This window comes from Caretta caretta, chromosome 8 (genome assembly GCF_965140235.1).
Source record: "Caretta caretta isolate rCarCar2 chromosome 8, rCarCar1.hap1, whole genome shotgun sequence".
Taxonomy (NCBI): domain Eukaryota; kingdom Metazoa; phylum Chordata; order Testudines; family Cheloniidae; genus Caretta; species Caretta caretta.
In genome coordinates, this window is record NC_134213.1 from 98458829 (window position 1) to 98480133 (window position 21305).

At 39.9% G+C, this 21305-nt stretch overlaps 1 protein-coding gene across 1 annotated transcript in view; it reads right to left on the reverse strand.

Annotated features, from left to right (window-relative positions):
• Positions 1-21305, reverse strand: part of ZFYVE9 (zinc finger FYVE-type containing 9) — a 92150-nt gene that overhangs the window by 42924 nt on the left and 27921 nt on the right. Inside the window, exons 3-4 of the mRNA XM_048860832.2 lie at positions 7205-7309; positions 4222-6326 (exon numbers count right to left, since the gene is read on the reverse strand). Of these exons, the coding sequence (XP_048716789.2) occupies positions 4222-6326; positions 7205-7274 (2175 nt within the window). The 5' untranslated portion in view covers positions 7275-7309. The remainder of the gene's footprint in view (positions 1-4221; positions 6327-7204; positions 7310-21305) is intronic.

Here is a 21305-nt window from a genome sequence, read left to right on the forward strand (position 1 = left end):
AACACCACTTATAAAACTTGGGTTTCGAGGAGAATGATTCAGTTCAAACCAAAGAGCTGCTTTTCTTTAAAACAAAACATCCCCAAAGCTTGTAGTCATTTGGTAAACTCACAAAAAACTGAAGTATGGCCTAGCTATTTGACAGTGACCCTTTAAATAAGTGACAGCTAAAATCCAATACCAGTGAGAGGCCTTATCCTGTTTCCACTGACGTGGATTAAAAATTCTCATTGATTTTGGCGGGAGTAGGATTGGACATTTAAATACATCAATAATTGAAAGATGCACTAAATTTAGGGATTTAAACTATATGGTACAAGTAGATAGTGACTACTTATTACTTATTTTTAATAATTTATTGCATATTCTAATATTGGTGGATTTAAATATTATTTGTATTAATAAGAGTATGTGTTTATTCCAAATGAGTGCTTAAACCAGTCAGACCTATCATGAGAAGAATTTTTCTTCAGGTCTCAAAATAAAGAAAACATGGAACAAATGCAAAAATATGAATGTGAACACAACCCACTTACTGAGTCCTTTCACTTAATTGGACAATTGCCAGGAGAACAGATTCAGTGTTATGTATTCTAGTTGTTAAGAAAGACAACTGTCATACCTAGACAGCTATATGGGACGCTTAATATTTTCTGCAAGTCTCCTTCCTGGAGCAGACAGATATGAATCTATGTTTGCTGAATTTGATTATTTTAGCTCCTCTGTTCATGTCATTCTGCTTCCCTATGATATTCTGGCAGCTAAAGATCTGATCCAAAGCCCAGAGAAGTCAGTTGACTTCACAGGGATTTGGACTGGACCCTAAATGAACCAAATTTACTTTAATACGTTTATTTTTAAAATGCATTAATGTTGCATTTTCATCTTATTTTTAAAGTAATTCATGAATGTTTACCAGCCTAGTATTTTTAAAATTACTTTGAATAATCTGATTGTGACACTGCACCCCATATTCTTCATAGTGATATTATGATTATGAAATAATTGATAATTATGATTTATTTTATGCAAGATATGTCATGTGAGATGTCATAGAAAAGGTTATGATTTGCTGAATATGATTATCCTATTTGTAGCATGTATCATTTTTGTATCTGAAGTTATGAATATTAGCTATGTAACTATTTTTCTGTATTTCAAATGTAGTTACATCTGGGTAACACCCACTGGACAAGATGCTTTCAGTCTAGATAGCTGGGTGGGGAAGGGCCTATTCAGGTCAATGAGCCATTAGGAAAAAACAACAGGCCTTAGGAGAAGCTTATCTCCTACCTGGGGAGCCTTCCTGAGAACACTAAAGACAGCTTCTAAGTAATGGCTGCTATGTCTCTACAACGACATGTGATGTGACCACATCTCTAAACTCCACCTTGGAATGTCAGCGTTTTTCCACAGACCGGTCAGGGAACCAAGTTTTGAAACAAAGGGTTCCCACCATATGCAAAAGCTATATAAGGCAGGAAGTGACATCGTCGGGTGTTCTTCACTCCCCACACAAGAAAACCCCTGGAAACACCTGATGAACAAAGACTGAACTGGGGGAAGTGCTGGACCCAAACTAAAGGGATTTTTAGCCTGTGAATGAAATATCTGGGAATTCCAAGCTCTAAAGCAAGTGCAGCTTGCCCCTTAAGAATCTGCAGCCTGCTTGTATCATTTTAGGGTTACAATCTCCTATTCATATCCAATCTATTTAGTATATTAAACTTAGTTTGCGGTTGTTGTTTATTTGCTAGGTAATCTGTTTTGATCTGTTTGCTATCACTTATAGTCACTTAAAATCCATCTTTTGTAGTTAGCTTTATCTAAACCAGTGTGTGGAAATCATAACTCAGGGGCAAAAGGCTGTTGCATATTCCTCTCCACATTGAGGGAGTGGGCGAATGTTATGAACTTAAGCTGTACAGTTCCTTGTGCAGTCCAAGGCAGTATAATTTTGGGTTTATACTCCAGAGGGGGTGCATGCCTGAGGAGCTGGGAGTAGCTTTCCCATGCAGGGGCTGGTCAGAGAGCCTGCTTGTAACTGCAGCTGGGTGTGTCCATACCTGTGTGTATGCTGGTGAAAGTGCTGTCTGGAGTGCTGAAAGTGCTGGCTTGTCACAGCAGTACAGTGTGAGAGGGAGCCCAGGCTGGTGCATCAGAGGGCTCAGTGGTACCCCAATTCCAAGTGCCACCCCAGGGGGAACCAGTCACACTGATCAAATAAAAGAAAAGGAGTACTTGTGGCACCTTAGAGACTAACCAATTTATTTGAGCATGAGCTTTCGTGAGCTACAGCTCACTTCATCGGATGCATACTGTGGAAACTGCAGCAGACTTTATATACACACAGAGAATATGAAACAATACCTCCTCCCACCCCACTGTCCTGCTGGTAATAGCTTATCTAAAGTGATCATCAGGTTGGGCCATTTCCAGCACAAATCCAGGTTTTCTCACCCTCCACCCCCCCACACAAATTCACTCTCCTGCTGGTGATAGCCCATCCAAAGTGACAACTCTTTACACAATGTGCATGATAATCAAGTTGGGCCATTTCCTGCACAAATCCAGGTTCTCTCACCCCCTCACCCCCCTCCCAAAAACCACACACACAAACTCACTCTCCTGCTGGTAATAGCTCATCCAAACTGACCACTCTCCAAGTTTAAATCCAAGTTTAACCAGAACGTCGGGGGGGTGGGGGGGTAGAAAAAAACAAGGGGAAATAGGCTACCTTGCATAATAACTTAGCCACTCCCAGTCTCTATTTAAGCCTAAATTAATAGTATCCAATTTGCAAATGAATTCCAATTCAGCAGTTTCTCGCTGGAGTCTGGATTTGAAGTTTTTTTGTTGTAAGATAGCGACCTTCATGTCTGTGATTGCGTGACCAGAGAGATTGAAGTGTTCTCCGACTGGTTTATGAATGTTATAATTCTTGACATCTGATTTGTGTCCATTAGATGGTCGCTCCTTTTCTTTTTGCGAATACAGACTAACACGGCTGTTACTCTGAAAACGATCAAATAGTTTTAGATTTCTGTTTGCAGTGGCGTGTGCCATTTACTTATACTTCAACAACAAAATATATACAAATATTTTATGAGCTGTTTTATCACAAAAAAGCCATATTTGCATTTAAACTAATGCAGTCCTATCTAACTGATATGGTGTATACATAAAAATAAGTTCTTACTAAGAAATAAACTTAGTTATAATATTCAAAGAAACATTCCTCATACAATAAAAATACATTTAAAAATTACATTTAATTGACCTTCCTACACAATTCCTCTTAATAACCATATCAACACTCACCTATCCATCAAATTTGGGAAAATCTTATTATAATCAATACACTTTTTCAAAAGCAAGGATATATTTTGGTAAATACTGTAGGTAGCATGTGCAAAGCGAGTAAAGGGGAGATAAAAGAATGAAGATAGTCAGCTATATTAACCAGCAGAAAAACTGGCAGTTCAGTAGCTCACTTCCCATCCCCGTCAACAAGTTTCAGTGTCATGAATGGAAATTATTGATGCAGTGATTTTTGAAAATTAGTTTCCTGCACTTAGTTATTTTATAGCAGTCCGACATGAATTCAATATCTATTAATGTCTACAATAAACTAACAAACTGCTTTTAAAGGATAACCTTTCTTATCATCATGAATAACCAATAGTTATTCTCTATTAAAGTAATGTGAACAATGAATAGATGAGAGTCTAGGGACTTTTTAAAAAGAAACTAACCAAATCAAATGGAGTATGCTACTGTGCTTTAGACCAGTGGTTCTCAAAGCCGGTCCGCTGCTTGTTCAGGGAAAGCCCCTGGCGGGCCGGACCAGTTTGTTTACCTGCCATGTCCACAGGTTCAGCTGATCACGGCTCCCACTGGCTGCGGTTCGCCACTCCAGGCCAATGGGGGCTGCGGGAAGGATGGCCAGCACATCCCTTGACCCGCCTCGCTTCCCGCAGCCCCCATTGGCCTGGAGCGGTGAACCGTGGCCAGTGGGAGCCGCGATCAGCCGAACCTGCGGACGCAGCAGGTCTGGCCCACCAGGGGCTTTCCCTGAACAAGCGGCAGACCAGCTTTGAGAACCACTGCTTTAGACAGATGTCAGGCAATGGTAGCCAGTTCGGGCGGGCGGGCGTGAGAGAGAGAGAGAGAGACTACAAATAAGGGAACACAAGGCTTTGTCACTGAATATGAACTTACCTTCCCACATGCTCTGCAATGATGCCTCCTTTTGGTGAATGTAAATCTGGCCTCACATTTCATGCAGTTTGGTGCTTGAGAATCTGGAACCCAAACTGGAGCCTCCTCACCTAAAGTAGTAAATGGCTTTCTAGTGGGAGCTCCAAACTGACCAGCTCTGAGATCATTATCTGGACTATCTGGGGCTACTGCAAGGCACGGACTACTAGAGACCCCAGACTCATACTCTTCTAAATGTTCCCCAGTGGTATCAGCAATAGAGACATTTAATGATGTCTCATCAGGAAACATATCAGCTGCCAAGGTTTCCCCTATTTTTGCTTTACCAAAGACATCATTTTTATTTTTAGTATTACCTCCAGAGTTTGGGGGAACAAGGTCGTTTTGTAAATGGTCCGATAATGGCTTTGGAATTTGCAATTTAAGATTTGTAGGTTGTTTGGGTCTTGCACCACCAAATGGAACACTGATAGGTTGCAGATTAGTTACTGTTTTTGGTAATATTTGCCCTTGCAAAGATGGTACCTGACTGCAGAGATTATGTAAGTAATTTTTCTTCATTTGGTCACCAGTGCTGTTTACAATGAGACTACTCCCATCAGCAGCCTCATTTCCTCTTTGTTCATAAACATTAGTGTAACATTCTGACTTGCTCTCCTCTATCTCCTTTTCTTCTGTCACTGAGTCTTCCTTGGAGGGTAAAGTCTTTGGAATATGAGCAACAATTGGGTTCTGCATTCCATAGGAATCACAACCATTAGACAGAGAGCTTGCTGCTGATGTACCCATAACATCAGAGAGACTGGACCCTTCAAGCTCATCTATATAAATCCCTTTTATGTCCATGCCTGCTTCCATCATCCCATCTCCATCTTTCCCACTATTACTACAAGCCTCCTCAGGCTCTTTCATCTGCAAAAGTCTTTCATTCTCTCCATGAGTTTGCTTATTATTCAGTTTAGTCAATTCCCAATTAGTCATCTCCTGAGATTCAGGGAAACACTCTGCTCCACTGAGCAATTCAGTTGTGCTGAGAATTTTGTCACATTCACTGACTTCACTTTCCATACCACTAACATCCTCAGAAGTAATACATTCTTCAAAGCATTCACTGTAATTGCCACTTTCAGACATATTAGGCTGACAAGTTTGAGAGAGCACAGGTAGCCCAGATTGATACAGTTGAGATGTTTGTTCCTCTACAGTTTCATCTATCATGAAGCTTCCATTACTTGAACTAAGAGAAGAATTTTTAGCTTCCGGATCTTTTCGTTGAGTAATTACTTTGCTAGTAAAATCCTCAACTGATGCACAACTCTCTTGTGGTTTCTTTGTACCATCAACTGGTCTCTGCAATAAGGTCACTGCATTAATCCCTGCAATTGTAGACTCTGAGAACAGAGAGTCTCTATTAATATTAGAATCATCCTTTAATCGATGGGGGAGGCATGCATTGGACAGACTATCAGATGAAGTATTAATCAAATGGCTAACAGAGTCAGCCTCAGCATATAGCCGATCTAACTGTACTCCTTGCTTTTCTGTATCTGTATCTTTTTCAGTGGATCCATTTACAGTAACACCAAACTGATCATTCTGTCGGTTTTCATTATCCAGTGTAAAGCTAACAGTGTCCATTAAGGACTGAGTGCTGTAATTTTTACAATCCAGCAAATTGCCACTTTGTAGAGTCCTTCTGTCGCAGTTATGCATGACTGCCACTACTAGAACATTTTTCTCTTCTGGCAAGCAGGCTGGATTTCCACATTTCTTTTCTCCTGTTTCCATAGCATTACACTGATCATCCTGATTACTATTTCTCTTCATTAAATGATCATCTGCTTTTGCCTGATCATCAATCCACACAGTTGGGGTCTCTGGATTTACACTAAGATCCATTCCATTAGCACAATGATCCCCCTCTCCTTCTGTTGGGGTGGTGGTTGAATGGGTCAGGGAGAAAGACTTTAATCTCTGTTGACACTCATTAGGAATTGAAGCTTCATGCACGCTGGACAGAGCTGGATTACATGACAGCCGATGAGAAGGGGGATCTAGAACCTGATTCCACTTTGTACCCAATAATGTAGGTGAAACGGCATCATCTGAAAAATTAATAGTTTAAATAATGACTATATTATAATCCATCACAGTGACACAACTCCCCCAGCTCTACTTTATAGGATAGTTAACCTCCATGGTTCCTATAATCCTTTTGTATAACAAAACTACTCCTAAACCAGAAATGCACAGATGTCTGAATACGGGCACAATAGCAAAAGACCACTTTCTAATACTTAAGAATCCAAGATCAACATCTAATGATGTAATTGCACAGAGTTTCTGGAAAATAACATCTTTAGGGCTATACGACCAGTCAGTTGTCCAGTTCTATTCTTAACAGGCAATTCTAAATTGATTGACTGATTGATACATTAAGTAGAAAGGGGGAGGGGACACAAGACAAAATCCTTGGTTGCCTCCACAGTAAGAGGGAGGAAATTAGAGCACACAGAGATTTTATACTTAGAATATGATCATCTTCACTCTAGGATTTATGTGTGGTGGCATTTTTGTCAGGGTGCTTGGTTCTCCCAATATTGAAGAAGAATGTTTAAATAACTGTTTTCATAGAATTGTTAAAAACAAGTCTCATCAATATTTCTATTCCTATTAGGTTCTGTAAAACTCTTTACTTTAACACAAGCTACAATTCTAACAATATCCCTTTAAAAATTTACTACATCAACAGTTAAATATAAAGCACCTCACCACTGATAATACAGGTAAACAGAAAATTATTATGAGATGCTGTCCTCTGCTAAGGAAAACCATGTAAAATTCACAGGTGGCTTTGAAAGTAATGAGATCAGTTTGCAATTCATGAAAATTAAAAGGATGTTACACTACGCTGCCCCTCCTATGGTTTTCTCTGTGTAATGTCAAACACATGCATCTACAACCTTTTTACAAAGTCACTCACCTTCATTTTGTTCAAATTCATCTAATACCTTATCGAGGTTATATGCCTCCGCTTGGAAATAGTTCTCCATTTGTCAGACAATACCACCCAGTTTCTTGACTGAACCTGTCAAACAGAGACCAGATTACCAACAGGTATTCAAGATTCAGTTAGCAATATTCCATTATCCACTCCCTTTATTTACCAAGAGAATATTCCCTCAAATATATTCAAAATGTAGATCAATTTAACATAGATGAGACTTGGCACACACAAATTGAGGGCTTTTTCTGATGATCAAAATTATTTCTGCATTAACCTAATCCTAATTAGTTGCTTCCCCATCAGGATTAACTGGAATTTTTTTAAAACTTGGCAGCCTTCAAAGTTTACAAATAATGTCAAAACATATATGCTTTAAATTTTAAGCCAAGTCCAGATTTTTTTAAAATAATTAACTATCTAAGAGCAGATTTGAAATGTAAGACACTAAAAACCAGCATATTGACAAAGCAAATTTACATGTAGAATTTGTTGATGTGGGCCAGGTGGCTGAAGCTACAATGTTGTTAACATTTGGGAGAGGAGGTTTCATTTTCATATGCTGGCTGTCAGAGCAGCTGAAACTATTGTAATCAAATGAATGGGAACAATACTAAGCCATTTGAGTCTGCAAGTGTTAAGTCATTTCATAGTACACTTCATTCCAGACCACACCACTTACAAGGCATAATATGCAAGACTGTCTTTCAGAGATACAAAAATAAAATGTTTCATGAAATCTAAATGGGAGAGAGAGATTTTTCTGTAGGGGTGGCAAGAAGGAAGTTCCCCTTTTTCCCATATTCCAAACTTCCCAGATTTTTCCCACCACAATACAGTGATAAATTCAAGAGGAGGAATCTTCTACTCTTAGTTATTGACAGCATTTCCATCTTAACTGATGAGCGGAGATATTTTTCAACACATCATCAGTAAATCAAACATCACACTATAATCATACACTTTTGCCAACATGGCTCATTACTGGTAGCATAACTAGGTGTTTCAAGGACCTTCTTAAATATTTCAATTTCAAGGAATACGTTAACACTGCTTTCTACCCCAGCACTTAAATGGAACTATCAAAGCTGGTAAGATAAACATTTAACCCGGTACAAGTTTCTGATGTCAAAGGTGCAAGCTTCCCCATATTGCTGCATCTATGTGGCTCCCGCAAAAGACCCTCAGAAAGGTGAGACTCACTTTCAATGGTAAGCATCAGTCTGATGGGATTTCTGTAATACTTAAATTACTACCATGTCTGCTGTAGATGTGAGAATTCCCACATTCAACACACAAGCCTGGAACAATGGAAAAGCAACACCATCTAATGAATGAGACACTCAACTGATAGTCTGAAGTTCAGGATTTTAGTCTCATTCTGCCACTGGACTAGCTATATGGCTTTGGACCAGTAATTTAATATGTCCATGTCTCTGTTTCCCTATACATAAAATACAGATAATACTTAATTACTTAGCCCCCTTCCTCCCAGAGGTATTGTATGAATAAATGTGAAATGCTCTGACACAATTGCTGAGTAGATTCTAGTGATTCCTAACAACATAAGGTAAACACCCCCATTAAAAGATAGTCTCAGGGTGGAAAGGAAAACATCTTGGGAAGGATAGCTAAACTGAGTCATTAAGGACATTTCTTCAACGGAACATAACCAGTCAAGTGACACTTTAGCTCTGGCAGCACAAGGAAGATGATCTTTTTACTAACAATGGTTGCCAGCACTGAGATGCGCTGATCTAGTTCTGAAAACATTTAAATTCCCAGCACAGACATTTTCTCTGTTACAGAGTGCATGCCATAGCATGCCTACTGTATATGGGATCTTTGATTTAACCTGTTCCTTGGAAATCATCTGAAACAAAAGGTCGAGAAAAGGTCTTATTCTCCTCAGGACTTGTTTTCAACACTGTGTGACGAGGGGAAAAACAGTCAGGGTATGTCTACACAGTCCAAGTCCAAATATGTACATCACAGTTAAACAGCTCCTCAGCCCGAGCCTTAGGGCATGGCTACACTCGAAACTTCAAAGGTACTCCACCTCCACAAGGGGATTAGCTTAGAGCACTGGGAGCACGGCTCCCAGCACTGGGGCACTGTTTACACTGGCGCTTTACAGCGCTGTAACTTGCTGCACTCAGGGGGGTGTTTTTTCACACCCCTGAGCAAGAAAGTTGCAGCGCTGTAAAGTGCCAGTGTAGCCATAGCCTAAGTCAAACAAAAATGATTAGGGGTCTGGAACACATGACTTATGAGGAGAGGCTGAGGGAACTAGGATTGTTTAGTCTATGGAAGAGAAGAATGAGGGGGGATTTGATAGCTGCTTTCAACTACCTGAAAGGGGGTTCCAAAGAGGATGGATCTAGACTGTTCTCAGTGACAGGAGATGACAGGACAAGGAGTAATGGTCTCAAGTTGCAGTGGGGGAGGTTTAGGTTGGATATTAGGAAAAACTTTTTCACTAGGAGGGTGGTGAAACACTGGAATGCGTTACCTAGGGAGGTGGTGGAATCTCCTTCCTTAGAAGTTTTTAAGGTCAGGCTTGACAAAGCCCTGGCTGGGATGATTTAGTTGGGATTGGTCCTGCTCTGGGCAGGGGGTTGGACTAGATGGCCTCCAGAGGTCCCTTCCAATTCTGTTATTCTAGGATTCTATGATTCTAAGTCAGCTGGCATGAGCCAGTCGCAGGTATCTAACCGCAGTACAGACATACACATAGGGCATGAGAGTTAGATTCTGGCTTCATGCAGAACAGCAAGGTTTAGGGTCTGTCCATGCTACAGATACAACTGAATCAGGGAACTAATTACAGCAGGGTTGCAATCTGAAGTGATACTTCACCTTACCCATGCACCCTACCTTGTTTACACCAGGAAAATGCATAATGTTAGAAAATGTATTGACTAACACATTTTAACTAGCACAGTGTTAAACACAATTTTTCCTTTAGTGTGGACAAAGACTGTTGTGTTTAAACATATTAGCAGGTCAACCAGCAATAATGCAAAATTAAGGATGAGAAATTGAGCATTCAAACATGAGGATATGCAGATTTAATGTTTTTAAGCTCAACCTTAACTTTGCCTCCTTGCGTTTATACCTTAACATCTGATTACAAATTATTTATCAATATATAATACAATGGAAATGTTTTATTTTTAAGTCTCAGTGATATCTACAAAACAAATCCATTTTAAAGAAAATCAGTTAAGTATTATTGAAGTTATGAATTGTATTAGGCCCCATCACAAGCTCATGTTAAAAAAACAGGGACCAGATTCACTGATGCGATCCAAAGGGGGTAGAGAGCAGCCTGATCTCACCTGGCATGGGGAAGTCCCCAACTGGCGTAGAGTGAGTGTAGCTACACCAACTCCCAACTTGGCAATTAACTGGGATGGGAGGGAACACAGAAACGACACTACTGCATTCCAAATATTTTATACTGGCAGATGGCTCCTTTGGGGGCTACAGTCAGCAGTGTACTTTAGAGCAGCCTAAAGTATTTCAGGGCCAGCACAGAACCAACTCCAGAGTCAGGGGGACACATCTGCTCCTTTTTGCCCCCCTCCCCCACCCCAACTGTGCCCAGCAAAAACCTAAATATTTGCAAGCCATAATTAACTTGGGTTAGATGGCTATTTATATAGCAGCAAAATAAACTATTCAGGGTCAAGCATTAACACTAATTATGTTTTCTCTCCTTAGTTTCTCAATGAGAAAACTGTACTTAAAACTGACACAGAATCCAGAGAACAGTCCTCTCCAGATTATGATATAGTGAAATGTGGAGACTATACTACTGGGTGGGTTGACTCTAAAAAAATTTAAATAAAAATTCAGCAAAATCTCAATTCATGCAAAACCACTACATCAAAATGTGAAGTGGTCTTGATAGGAAATTCAAAGATAAGGCTAGATCCCTGGCCTTAGCCCTCCCAAATCTGCCCAGGGGTATTGTACTGTGTCTGGTACTGGGTATAAGATCATCCACTGTTGCAAGGCATACAGCTAGATGACTAACAATATCATTTACAATCACCAGGCATACAGGCAACAAGCTGAGTGATTTACAGAATAGCACCTTTAAGTGAAGCTTTGCTTTCAAGAGTTTGAGAAAAGTTCAGCATTTTTCATTTGGTACCATATGGCTTTCTCCAAGCATCTAAAGTCTACTGTACGGATTTAGAGATTTTCTAAAATGCCAGGTTTACATAGCAGACTGGGACAGCTTGTATTCATGGGTCCCTACAGACACTTAATGCAAATCAGCAGATTATTAGGCTGCCAGGCACACCTAAGTCCATGCACTCAAAAGCCTTCATAACATTTTTCATTCAAATAAATTATTGCAGTATACAGCATTTGCATTTTTTAAATTAGCTGTTTCTCCCCTAAATACACAAAACACTAAATTAGTGCACTTTAGAAACAAAACAGCCTGCAAAGCTTTAGTGGTTCTCTTGCATCTTTTCCTCCCTCTCATTTTGATGCCTTCACTCAGAGCACCCCACCAAACTCTCAAAACACCTACCTTTACCACCAAAACACCACCTTCTTAATACTTATTCCTCCTTAAAAATAGGCTTCTTCCACAAAGCCTTCTAAAGATGATCAACCAAAATTAACTCAACTACATCAAGATTGTTATTTTATTCAAAGTATTATACTGTACATTTCACATCTACACTGTTTGTATTTAATTTAGAATTTTGGCAAGGGCCCAATCTGGCAAACAGTTACACACCTGAGAATAGTTACTTCCTCGGCAAAGTCCCACTGAGGTCAATTAGATTCTGCCCAAAAGTACCGGGCATTGTAGGATTGAGCAGTTTGAAAAGCATCAGACAGGATTCCTGTGCTCAGTAACAATGTGAACCACGATGCTGTTTGAAACCACTCCATTCAAATTTTTTTCTGCTTCTTAAAACATAAAAAGGGCATCCATAAAGGAATTCTCTAGCATAAATATATAAACTTTTTTGTAAGACCATTCAAGTGAACTGAACGACAAGCACTGATTTTTTGTAATTAGAGATACCAACAATCATTGACCTACTGGTTTTTGAGGTGGAAGGAAGAAGACATACACAACACTGATTACATGGCTTTGAAAACATTTTTGAAGAGTGAAACATCTCTTTAGGTTTCTGTAAAGAATGCCACATGCAGAAAAAAGTTTCTGGCTTAAGAAAAAATCAAATCTGATCACTCATTCAGGTCATTTTTCAGTACAGAGTACATTTTTCGGGCTCATCTTAAGATTCCTGAAAACAGGAGTTTAGTATGCGCTCAAATATATCTGCATTGGTATAATTAAGATTTAAATTAGATTATTTTTCCCTCCCTAATCATGCCTGAGTTTTGCCCATCACATGATTTATATCGGCTGAAGTGACAGCAAAGAACAAGCTGAAGAACAAGGTCACACAACTAAAGAAAGCAATTAACTTTAAATGGCACTGTTTTTATTGATTTTAGTCTCTCTCAAATAGCAGGTGCTTTACAAATGTTACAAAACAATATCCAATACAAAATTTTACATCTTCAGCAAATGCATGGAACTGTCTATACATCAATAATAAATCAACCCCACGAAACGACTACTCCTAACACTTTATATCCACTACCCTAAAAGTCTTACACAACACAGTACAGTTAATGTTTTAAAATAATTACTTTATAAACTTTATGGAAAAAATCTGTATATTTTAATATTTTTAATGGGAAACTGCTGATTTAAATTTGGTCCATCCTAAGACAAATAGAAATGTTTCCACATTTCCCCTCCATAAATCCAAATGCAAAGAGTTGTTTGTAAACAAATACACATTCTACTAAGAAGTCTGAAGCCCAAAATGACTTGAAGCACTAAGAACCAGCCACTGAAATTGAATATACAAAAATGAATCTGACTTCATTGATTTTCATTGTCCATGCTGAAATATACAAAGTAAACAAAGAGCATCAGAAGAGACAAGCACACTGAAACATTGTAATTATTTCACTTAATAATCCAAGGTAGTATTAGTATCAAGTATTAAAAATGTGTTTGTTTTCAACAGTTAGTTAAACTGACGCAGTCCCTTTAAATAAGCTAACTGATGCCTATCCCTAGCCGCTATTTACCAGAAAAAGTCTGCTGGAAATGCTGAAGTATAAAATCAGCAATTATTATTTATAAAACAAATGACCCTTTTCTTCCCATCTCCCTTCAAGAAAAAAAAAAGAGCCAAAACCACAGCTAGTGCCCTTAATGCCCTTTTCTTGACACAGGAGGAGGCTTAGTGTTTATATAAACAATGGAAGCCCATGCTTCTCTTTCCCCAATGCCCTGTCCAAATCTCCCAAAGTATCGGAGCCTGCCTGGGATTGAATATTTCTCTCCTGCATGGCCAGGGATTAAGGACTGGAAGTAAAAACACACAAGGGTCTAATATAGCATGCTACAATGATCTGGCAGCTATGGTCTCCGTGGTTTAGAATTGTAGTTTAATAAAAAAAAATATTTTCCCTTAAACTAAACCCACTTCATAAACAAACAGAAACATACACCTTTGTTGCTTGCTGACTGCCTCGCACCCAATTAATGGGAATGCGTACCAGGGTCAGAATTTAAGTGGAGTTGGTTTTTCCCCCTCATCCCTTATTTTAGAGGATAATATAACATTTAAGAAGATCATTCATAACTGTAGAGCAGTTCTGGACTGCTGATCATATGATTTCCGTGTAGTGCCCCATGGCAACAAAGACCCATGCCTTTATGAATATTTATAGGATTTGAGGAAAAAGACAGGGAAGACACAACTCTCTTTAGAAAACTGAGGCCGAAACAAGACTAAGGAAGAGAAGACCCCCAACAACATTTTTAACCTAGTTGTTCCAGAAAAAGGACTCTTTGCTCAATCTTGCAAATCCTTAGTCATGTAAGCAATCCCACTGAGCTCAATGGGACTACTTACATGAGTAGTCAGTATTTGTGCAAATGAGGACTGGAAGGATAGATCCTTATGTTGCTAGATAGCACCTTATTGTTTCCTTTAGTAAATAACAGTATCCTAGCTCATATTAAACAAAGTGGATCCGGCCAATGGGGTAACTGCCATATGTTCAGCTACATGTTTCCATTAAAATCGAAGTGAGTTATGTGACTAAGTCACTGTACTTTTTTTTTTTAATTTATTGCAGTATAACGTTTTCCCCGTCTTTGTTTACCTTGTTTTCTTTTCCACCTTATAGGCCATCCTGATATTTGAAAGAGTTGGTATAACCTGATTAAGATGATTAATAACTGCACCTTACTGCACCCTGAGATGACTTATTGAGAGCACAATTGAATTCCAAGGCAGTCTTGCCATCAATTTTGTGGACTTTCAAAAGACATTCGATAGCGTAAACAGAGAAACAATGTGGAAAATTGTGGAACAATCTGGAATTCCAACAAAATTAATTAACATTATGAAGGCATTCTACACCAACTCAAAATGCTGCATTAAAATGGAAAATGGATTGAGTAAGCCATTCAGCATCAAGACAGGTATAAGGCAGTGGTGCGTACTGTCTCCTTTTTTGTTTATGCTACTCATGGACCAAAACAATGCGACAGTGATACATATGGCCTAAAATGGAACAATTCAAGGCTATCTGATCTAGACTTTGCTGATGACATCGCTCTTATTAGTGAAGATGCCAATGGACTACAAAAATGTACAAACCAAGTAAAAGTAGTAATGGAGAAGACAGGTTTGAGATATAATGCAAAGAAATGTGAAGTCATGTTAATGGGGACTATAGGGACAGAAATCAAAATTGAAGAAGAGAAATTGGAGGAGGTGGACAATTTTACATATCTTGGAAGTACCATCAGCCAAGATGGTACTAGTTCTGAGGAAATAAGAAGAAGAATCAGGAAGGCAAATGCTGCATTTGGAAGACTCAGAAACATCTGGCAACTCAAAAACATATCCCTGAAGACAAAACTGAACGTGTACAAAGCAATTGTTATCGTCATCACAACATATAGCAGTGTGACATGGCAACTTACCAAGAAAGATACGCAAAAGCTGGATGCATTTCATCACAAATGTCAGAGAAGAATATTGGGAATAACATATAGAGATAGGAAGATGAATGAAGGCACCCTCTCACAAATAATCTACAAAAGAAGACATCAGTGGCTGGGACACGTACGGAGAATGGAAAAATAAATCTTACCAAATACCACCGTTGAATGGAAGCCAGAAAACGCAAGAAAGAGAGGAAGACCGCCAATAACAGGGAAACGAACAGTTCTGAGTGGCATCAAGCACCTCAACATGAAATGGGAAGATTTGGAGAGAAGGACAGTTGACAGGCAAGAATGGCAAATGTGGGTAGCCCAATATGCAGCAAAGCACAGGATGGACTAAGGTCTAAGGTAAGGATTGTCACTGAATCAGTAGGGCAGGGTTTTCTGGCTCAAAGCTGGTTCTTTCAATCATTATTTTGAAGAGAGCAGAAACTTAAATGTTTTAACCAGAATAATCTTCAATAGCTCAACAGAGATGCATTTTATTTGTTGATGAAAAAGTATAATAAATCAGGACTGAACAACAAACTGAATTCAATGACCATTGCATTGAAGAAAGGACAGTTTACTGAGTCACTGAAAAGCAGAGCTGATATTCCAGAAACAGCTCAGAAAGTCCACTGTGTAAAAATATAGCAAGAATAACTAATTATAAGCAATATATTATGAAGTAGCAAGAAGTGCAGCTAAAAACACAACATTTTTACTTTTTGCATCCAGGTAGTCATCAACGTTTGTGCCTGTCAATTTCTGAACCACCAAATGCTGGGCCTCTCTTTCAGCCAACCTTATGTTTCTTTTTGTTGTCTTTCTTCCTCACTTTATGAACTGATTTAGGCTAAATTTGAATTGTGGTGCTTATGAAAGTATTATTGATTACAATGGCCAAAGCCAGGCACACTGCTTAAAGAGAGCTTTGTGAATAATCCCACCGAATATACCTCAATTTCTGGCCAATAACACTTAATATTCCAGTCCTGAGTTTCTCCTGGCTGAAGACTGTTACATAGGTGATGGTTTTGTGATGTAGGCTGAGACCACCAAATCACTTATTTTTGACAGTGTAAAGCTAATGAAATAATGTTTTATGTCAATTAGAAAACTTCCAGTCACACCACTGGGTCATGTTTTTTTGTATAAACAAATAAAAAACCAGCATGTTTTATTTATCAACTTACCAAATGTTTGTATCATGGCATGCATTACTCAGCATCTACAAGGCTTCTCTACTCTTTAGAGCTTATGAACGCTCAGGTATAAACAAACAGTGTGGCAGACTGAAGAGATCTCCAATATTTACAGATCATATATAAATGTTCACTCTGTCATGGCGCCCAAGTCCATCTCTATGCTATTTCAAATCTAAATCTTCCTTGAAGAAAAGAGGCTAATCTGTCTATGAAAATTGAATATTCTGAATACCATAAAGAATTGTGCAACTTGACCCAAAAATGCAACAAAACAATGAACGCTTACAACTATTTACAGATTAAGTTGCCTGCACAAAAATGTTTATATATGATGGTTTATATGTGATGTTGTGACCCAGGAACCAATTAGTGCCTGGCAAGTGGCACAGAGGAGGTCCATACAGGTCACAGGAATCTCCTGAGTCTGATATGTGCATTTTATTTCACCTATGAATGTCATGTGAGGCCTCAAATAAAAAGGTGTCACCCCAGTCAGCAGCATCATTGTGAAATGCATGTACAGATGTCGTGTAAGGAGTTATGTATAAACACTGAAAATTATAAGGTCTGTGTCTAAGGACTGGTCACCAGCAAAAGTGAAAAACAGGTATTTTGTCACACAAGAATTAACTAGCTGGGTGTTTCTATGTGAATTACATATTGTAGAGTTCACAATAGATCTCCTGTCACCAGTCTGAACTGAATGCAAATGAAGGAGTGGGGACTTCAGAAAGAAACTAACAGGAGCAGAAAAATAGTGGGGTGAGGGAAGAGACCCAATCCAGAGGTACACATCAGAGGCTTGCTACACTAAATCTGGGGGACAGACACCCTTGCACTCTTCTCTGAAGAAGAAAAAGGACAGCAATTTTGCTTCATGAAAAAGGGGTCTCAACTGGGCTTGATTGAAAATGCTGGAGTGAAATTTGAGTGAGATAAACTTCTTTAGACAGGAAGTTAATCTGTTTGATAAATTTAGTCTCTAGAAAGCACCTTCTGTTTTTGTTTTATACGCAACCATTTTTTTCCAATAATATTCTTACTTCCTATCACTTGATTCTCTGTTTTTTGATAATAAACTTATTCTTGTTTTCATAGTAACCATACCTAAGTGCTGTGGTGTTAAGCAAAGTACTGATCCTGAGTTGACTCTTACAAGCTGGTGCATACTATTCCTTTGGGAACAGCAGGCCTGGTAATTCAGTGATTGTTCACTGGATAAGTAGAGAGGGTCTCCCACTGACATAGCGCAGCATGGACAGCGCTTAAGTCGATGTAACTTACATCGCTCAGGGGGGCTGTCTTTTTCTCACCCCTGAGTGACTTAAGTTACACCAATTTAAGTGGTAGCGTAGACCAGCCCTGAGGGGTTGCCGTATGCCTATTGCTACCTGTACAGAAAGAGTGAGGCCTGGAACATAGTGCTTGTATTGCCAGAGACTGGTGGGTTCAGGGAGCTGATCCACAGCAGGCGTAGACAAGACTGCTTCATGCTAAAGGAAAGTAGTAGTGAGGTGCCTCACAACCCTGGGTACCTCAGGGGAGCATCACAGATGTGTATATATAAGTAATGCGCCAATTACCATATGCATAAGACAAACATACATTGACTGTCAGAAAAACAAAAAAAAACAAAAATTCTTCATACTTCCCTAGAGTCTAGAGTCAGGGGCTTGCCTGATTTCATGTGGCCTAGGGTGGCCAAATCTCAGAGGTATGTAACTGAGAATCGAGCCAAATTGTCGTTCTTCTGTTAGCTGGGGGAGCTGCAGATTTTGGATATATTCCTCTAGTAACTGATTATCAGGGTATCTTCCTCTAAATACAAGCACTGGTAGAATTTGGAGAATTGTTTGTTAACGGTTTTTTGATCAGTATCTGGCCCTGACTAGAGCAAACTGAGGGGATTTTAGCTTTTAGTGAATTCACTCTAAGTCTATGCACTAATAGTTTCCCAGAATGTCTGTTAGGCTATGCTTATACTATACACCACCATCAGTGGTGCGTAGTGTACATGTAGCAACACACCACAGTGAAAAGCGCACAGTGTCCACATTATAGTGTGTAGCTACACCCATCAGTGAAAGCTCTGGCAAGAGGGGAAGCAGCGGGGAAAGGCTTCAGCAGCTCCTTCCTGCTAGAGCCTTTCACTGCAAAGGAGAAAGGCTAGACAGTGGGAGGGCATGGGGAAAGGCTGAGCAACAGGGAGGCAGCAGGACACTACACCCTACAGCTGCGGGAGCTGCCAGAACCTGCCTCACACCTCCCAGAGCCTTTCCCTGCTGCTGGAGTTTTTCCCTGTGACAGGGGATTTCAGCAGCAGGCAGCTGTCAGAGTCTTTCCCTGCTGCAGAGAAAGGGTGCAAGAGTAGGGAGCTGGCAGAGCCTTTCCCACTGGTGGAGTTTTTGCCTGAGGTGGGGGAGGGCTCCAGCAGTGGGGAGCTGCTGGAGCCTTTCACCACTGCTTCTCCCCCGCCAAAGCCTTTCCCTGCTGCCAGAGTCTTTTCCTGCCACAGGAAAAAGGCTTCAGCAGCAGGGCACTACATTGCTAAAAGTAGCAGTGTAGACAGGGAGGCACAGGTTGGTTGAGTAGAGAGCAGTATAGTGTATGTACTCAAGTACGTGCCCGCACCCTTCAGGCGTGTCTTTACTTGCCTATGCCCCACTTCATAGTCTACACTACTATTTATACCTGTGCTAGGGAGGCTACCTGGGTAGGAACACTGCATGCTGCACAAAGAAGCATGCAGTGCAGACGCAGCCTTAGTCTATACAAAGCAAATTCAGCCTGAGCTAAGGTTAATTTTTTAATATCATATCTGAGATTTGCCACCTTGAAGTGTTTATCTGAAGAGGGGGAATCAGCCTTTCCATTAAATTCACCAGCTCAGCCTGCATGTGTGTCTTTTAATGGGAGAAGTAGGATGTTATCGTGCACCTTAACTATATCTTGAAAGTGTCCCACAAGAACACTCAGGAAATTAAGGGGTTGTCATCAGTCTCAAAGAAAACTTTTATTTCATCCTCCACAAACTTTTTAAATTGTGTGTTTAGTAGTAAAGAGTTTAACTGCCATCTCCTGGTAGCCCGTAGTTTTTCATTAGATAAGAGCTGCAACGCCCCAGGGGCTGATCAGAAATCATAATTACTTTTATTTTGTTAACAACAGAGCTGACCAAGACACCCACTACCAAAAAATAACGGATCAGTGAGTGTGTGGAACACGGGGGTGAGAAAAAGGTGTAGGGTGCTGTAGCCTCCATATGTCCTTTAAACCCAATTCCTCCCTCTGGGCAACACTGGTGTGGCCAGCAGAGGATTGAGCACACTGGAGGTGTCCTTGATCTGTCCAAAAGCAGGTCTAACACTTCAGTGAAGTCCCTCGCCACAATAAAATTTTCTAGGGAGGAGTCAATCTAGAAAATAATTGATTGAAAAAGGAGGAATCATCTTTGTTGGGGCGTAGACTTTTACAAGAGTGTCTGTAAAATCAGACATATGCACTTTAACCATTAGGAGTCTTCCCTCCATGTCGAGCAGTTGATGGGATTTGTGTGTGTTGTTTTTTTGGGGGGGTTTTTTGGTTTTTTTTTGGGGGGGGGAGTTCTTAATAGAACTGACACTCCTCTAGACTTGGCCAAGTAATTACTAAAATGCCATCAACAATCCTGCCTTTTTTCAGCTTTTCAGCCTCAGACTCAATTAGGTGGGTTTCCTGGAGGAGTATTATATTAACTTTCAATTTTAAATGAGATATAACTTTTTTTTTTTTAGAGGATTACCAATTCCTTTTATATCCCAAGAAACATGTAAGTAGATTAGCCATAGGTACTCACAAGGGGAAGCAACCCCACATGCATCTTATGCTGTGCCCATCAAGACTCAAGAGGTACAGGTAGGGTGAGAAGAATCCAAGATGAAGGGTATTTAAGGGAATTCATAAGACGTTTAGATGAAGAGAAGGGAGAAAAGATGATAGAGTAGCAAGAGGTTAAGTGCTGAGTAAGAGAATTTAGAGGAGGTAGGGCGGGTGGCTGTAAGAAAAACAAAAGTGTGCGAGAGCAACACTCTCGAGTCAGAGTGAGACAAAAAAGTCCGTTAGAGAGGGGCAGCCCAAATGAACAAATCCCTCTGACCCACACTGAATGCAAAATAAATAAATATTCCTGAGGTCCCTCCCTCAGCATTGCAAAAGGTGGGGGGGGGGGGTGTGAACATGCCTGAATACGCTTTAAATAGTATTTCTGAGCTAAAATAACATAACTATGCATTGAAGGTTAGAATCCTACAAGACAGATATCTGCTTGGGGGTCCACTAGAAAAAAAGAGGGCAGGTGGGAAAGAACAACCACCAATCCAAAACACCTCCTATAGACAAGTGGATCCAAAATCCAGTGTATGGCCCTTTGATAGCTGGCTACTTAAAGGTCAATAAGAACTGAAATACTGCTCTCATCTCTTGGTATATCACCTGACATTACCATCTGCAATTTAAACTAAATACAATACTAGTATGCTGTTCTTAAAACACTATCAGTAAGATGAGACAGCAACCCCTACCACCACCATCCTGAACCACAAAACCAGTAAAACAAAACCCCATAACAATTCAAAATGGAAGTCGGGAAAACCAGATTGATAGCTGACCAACCCCAGTTTGTTAGGCAAATCAATCACCCTGGGTGTCCCAGTGAGAGGACAGGATACAGCTACTGTCTCCTCTGGAGCCAAGCTGGTCGAGGCTCTTGCCCAGCAGGATGTGGTATGTTGATCTGAGTCTGAGTGTTCAGTGGCTTCACCTGGCT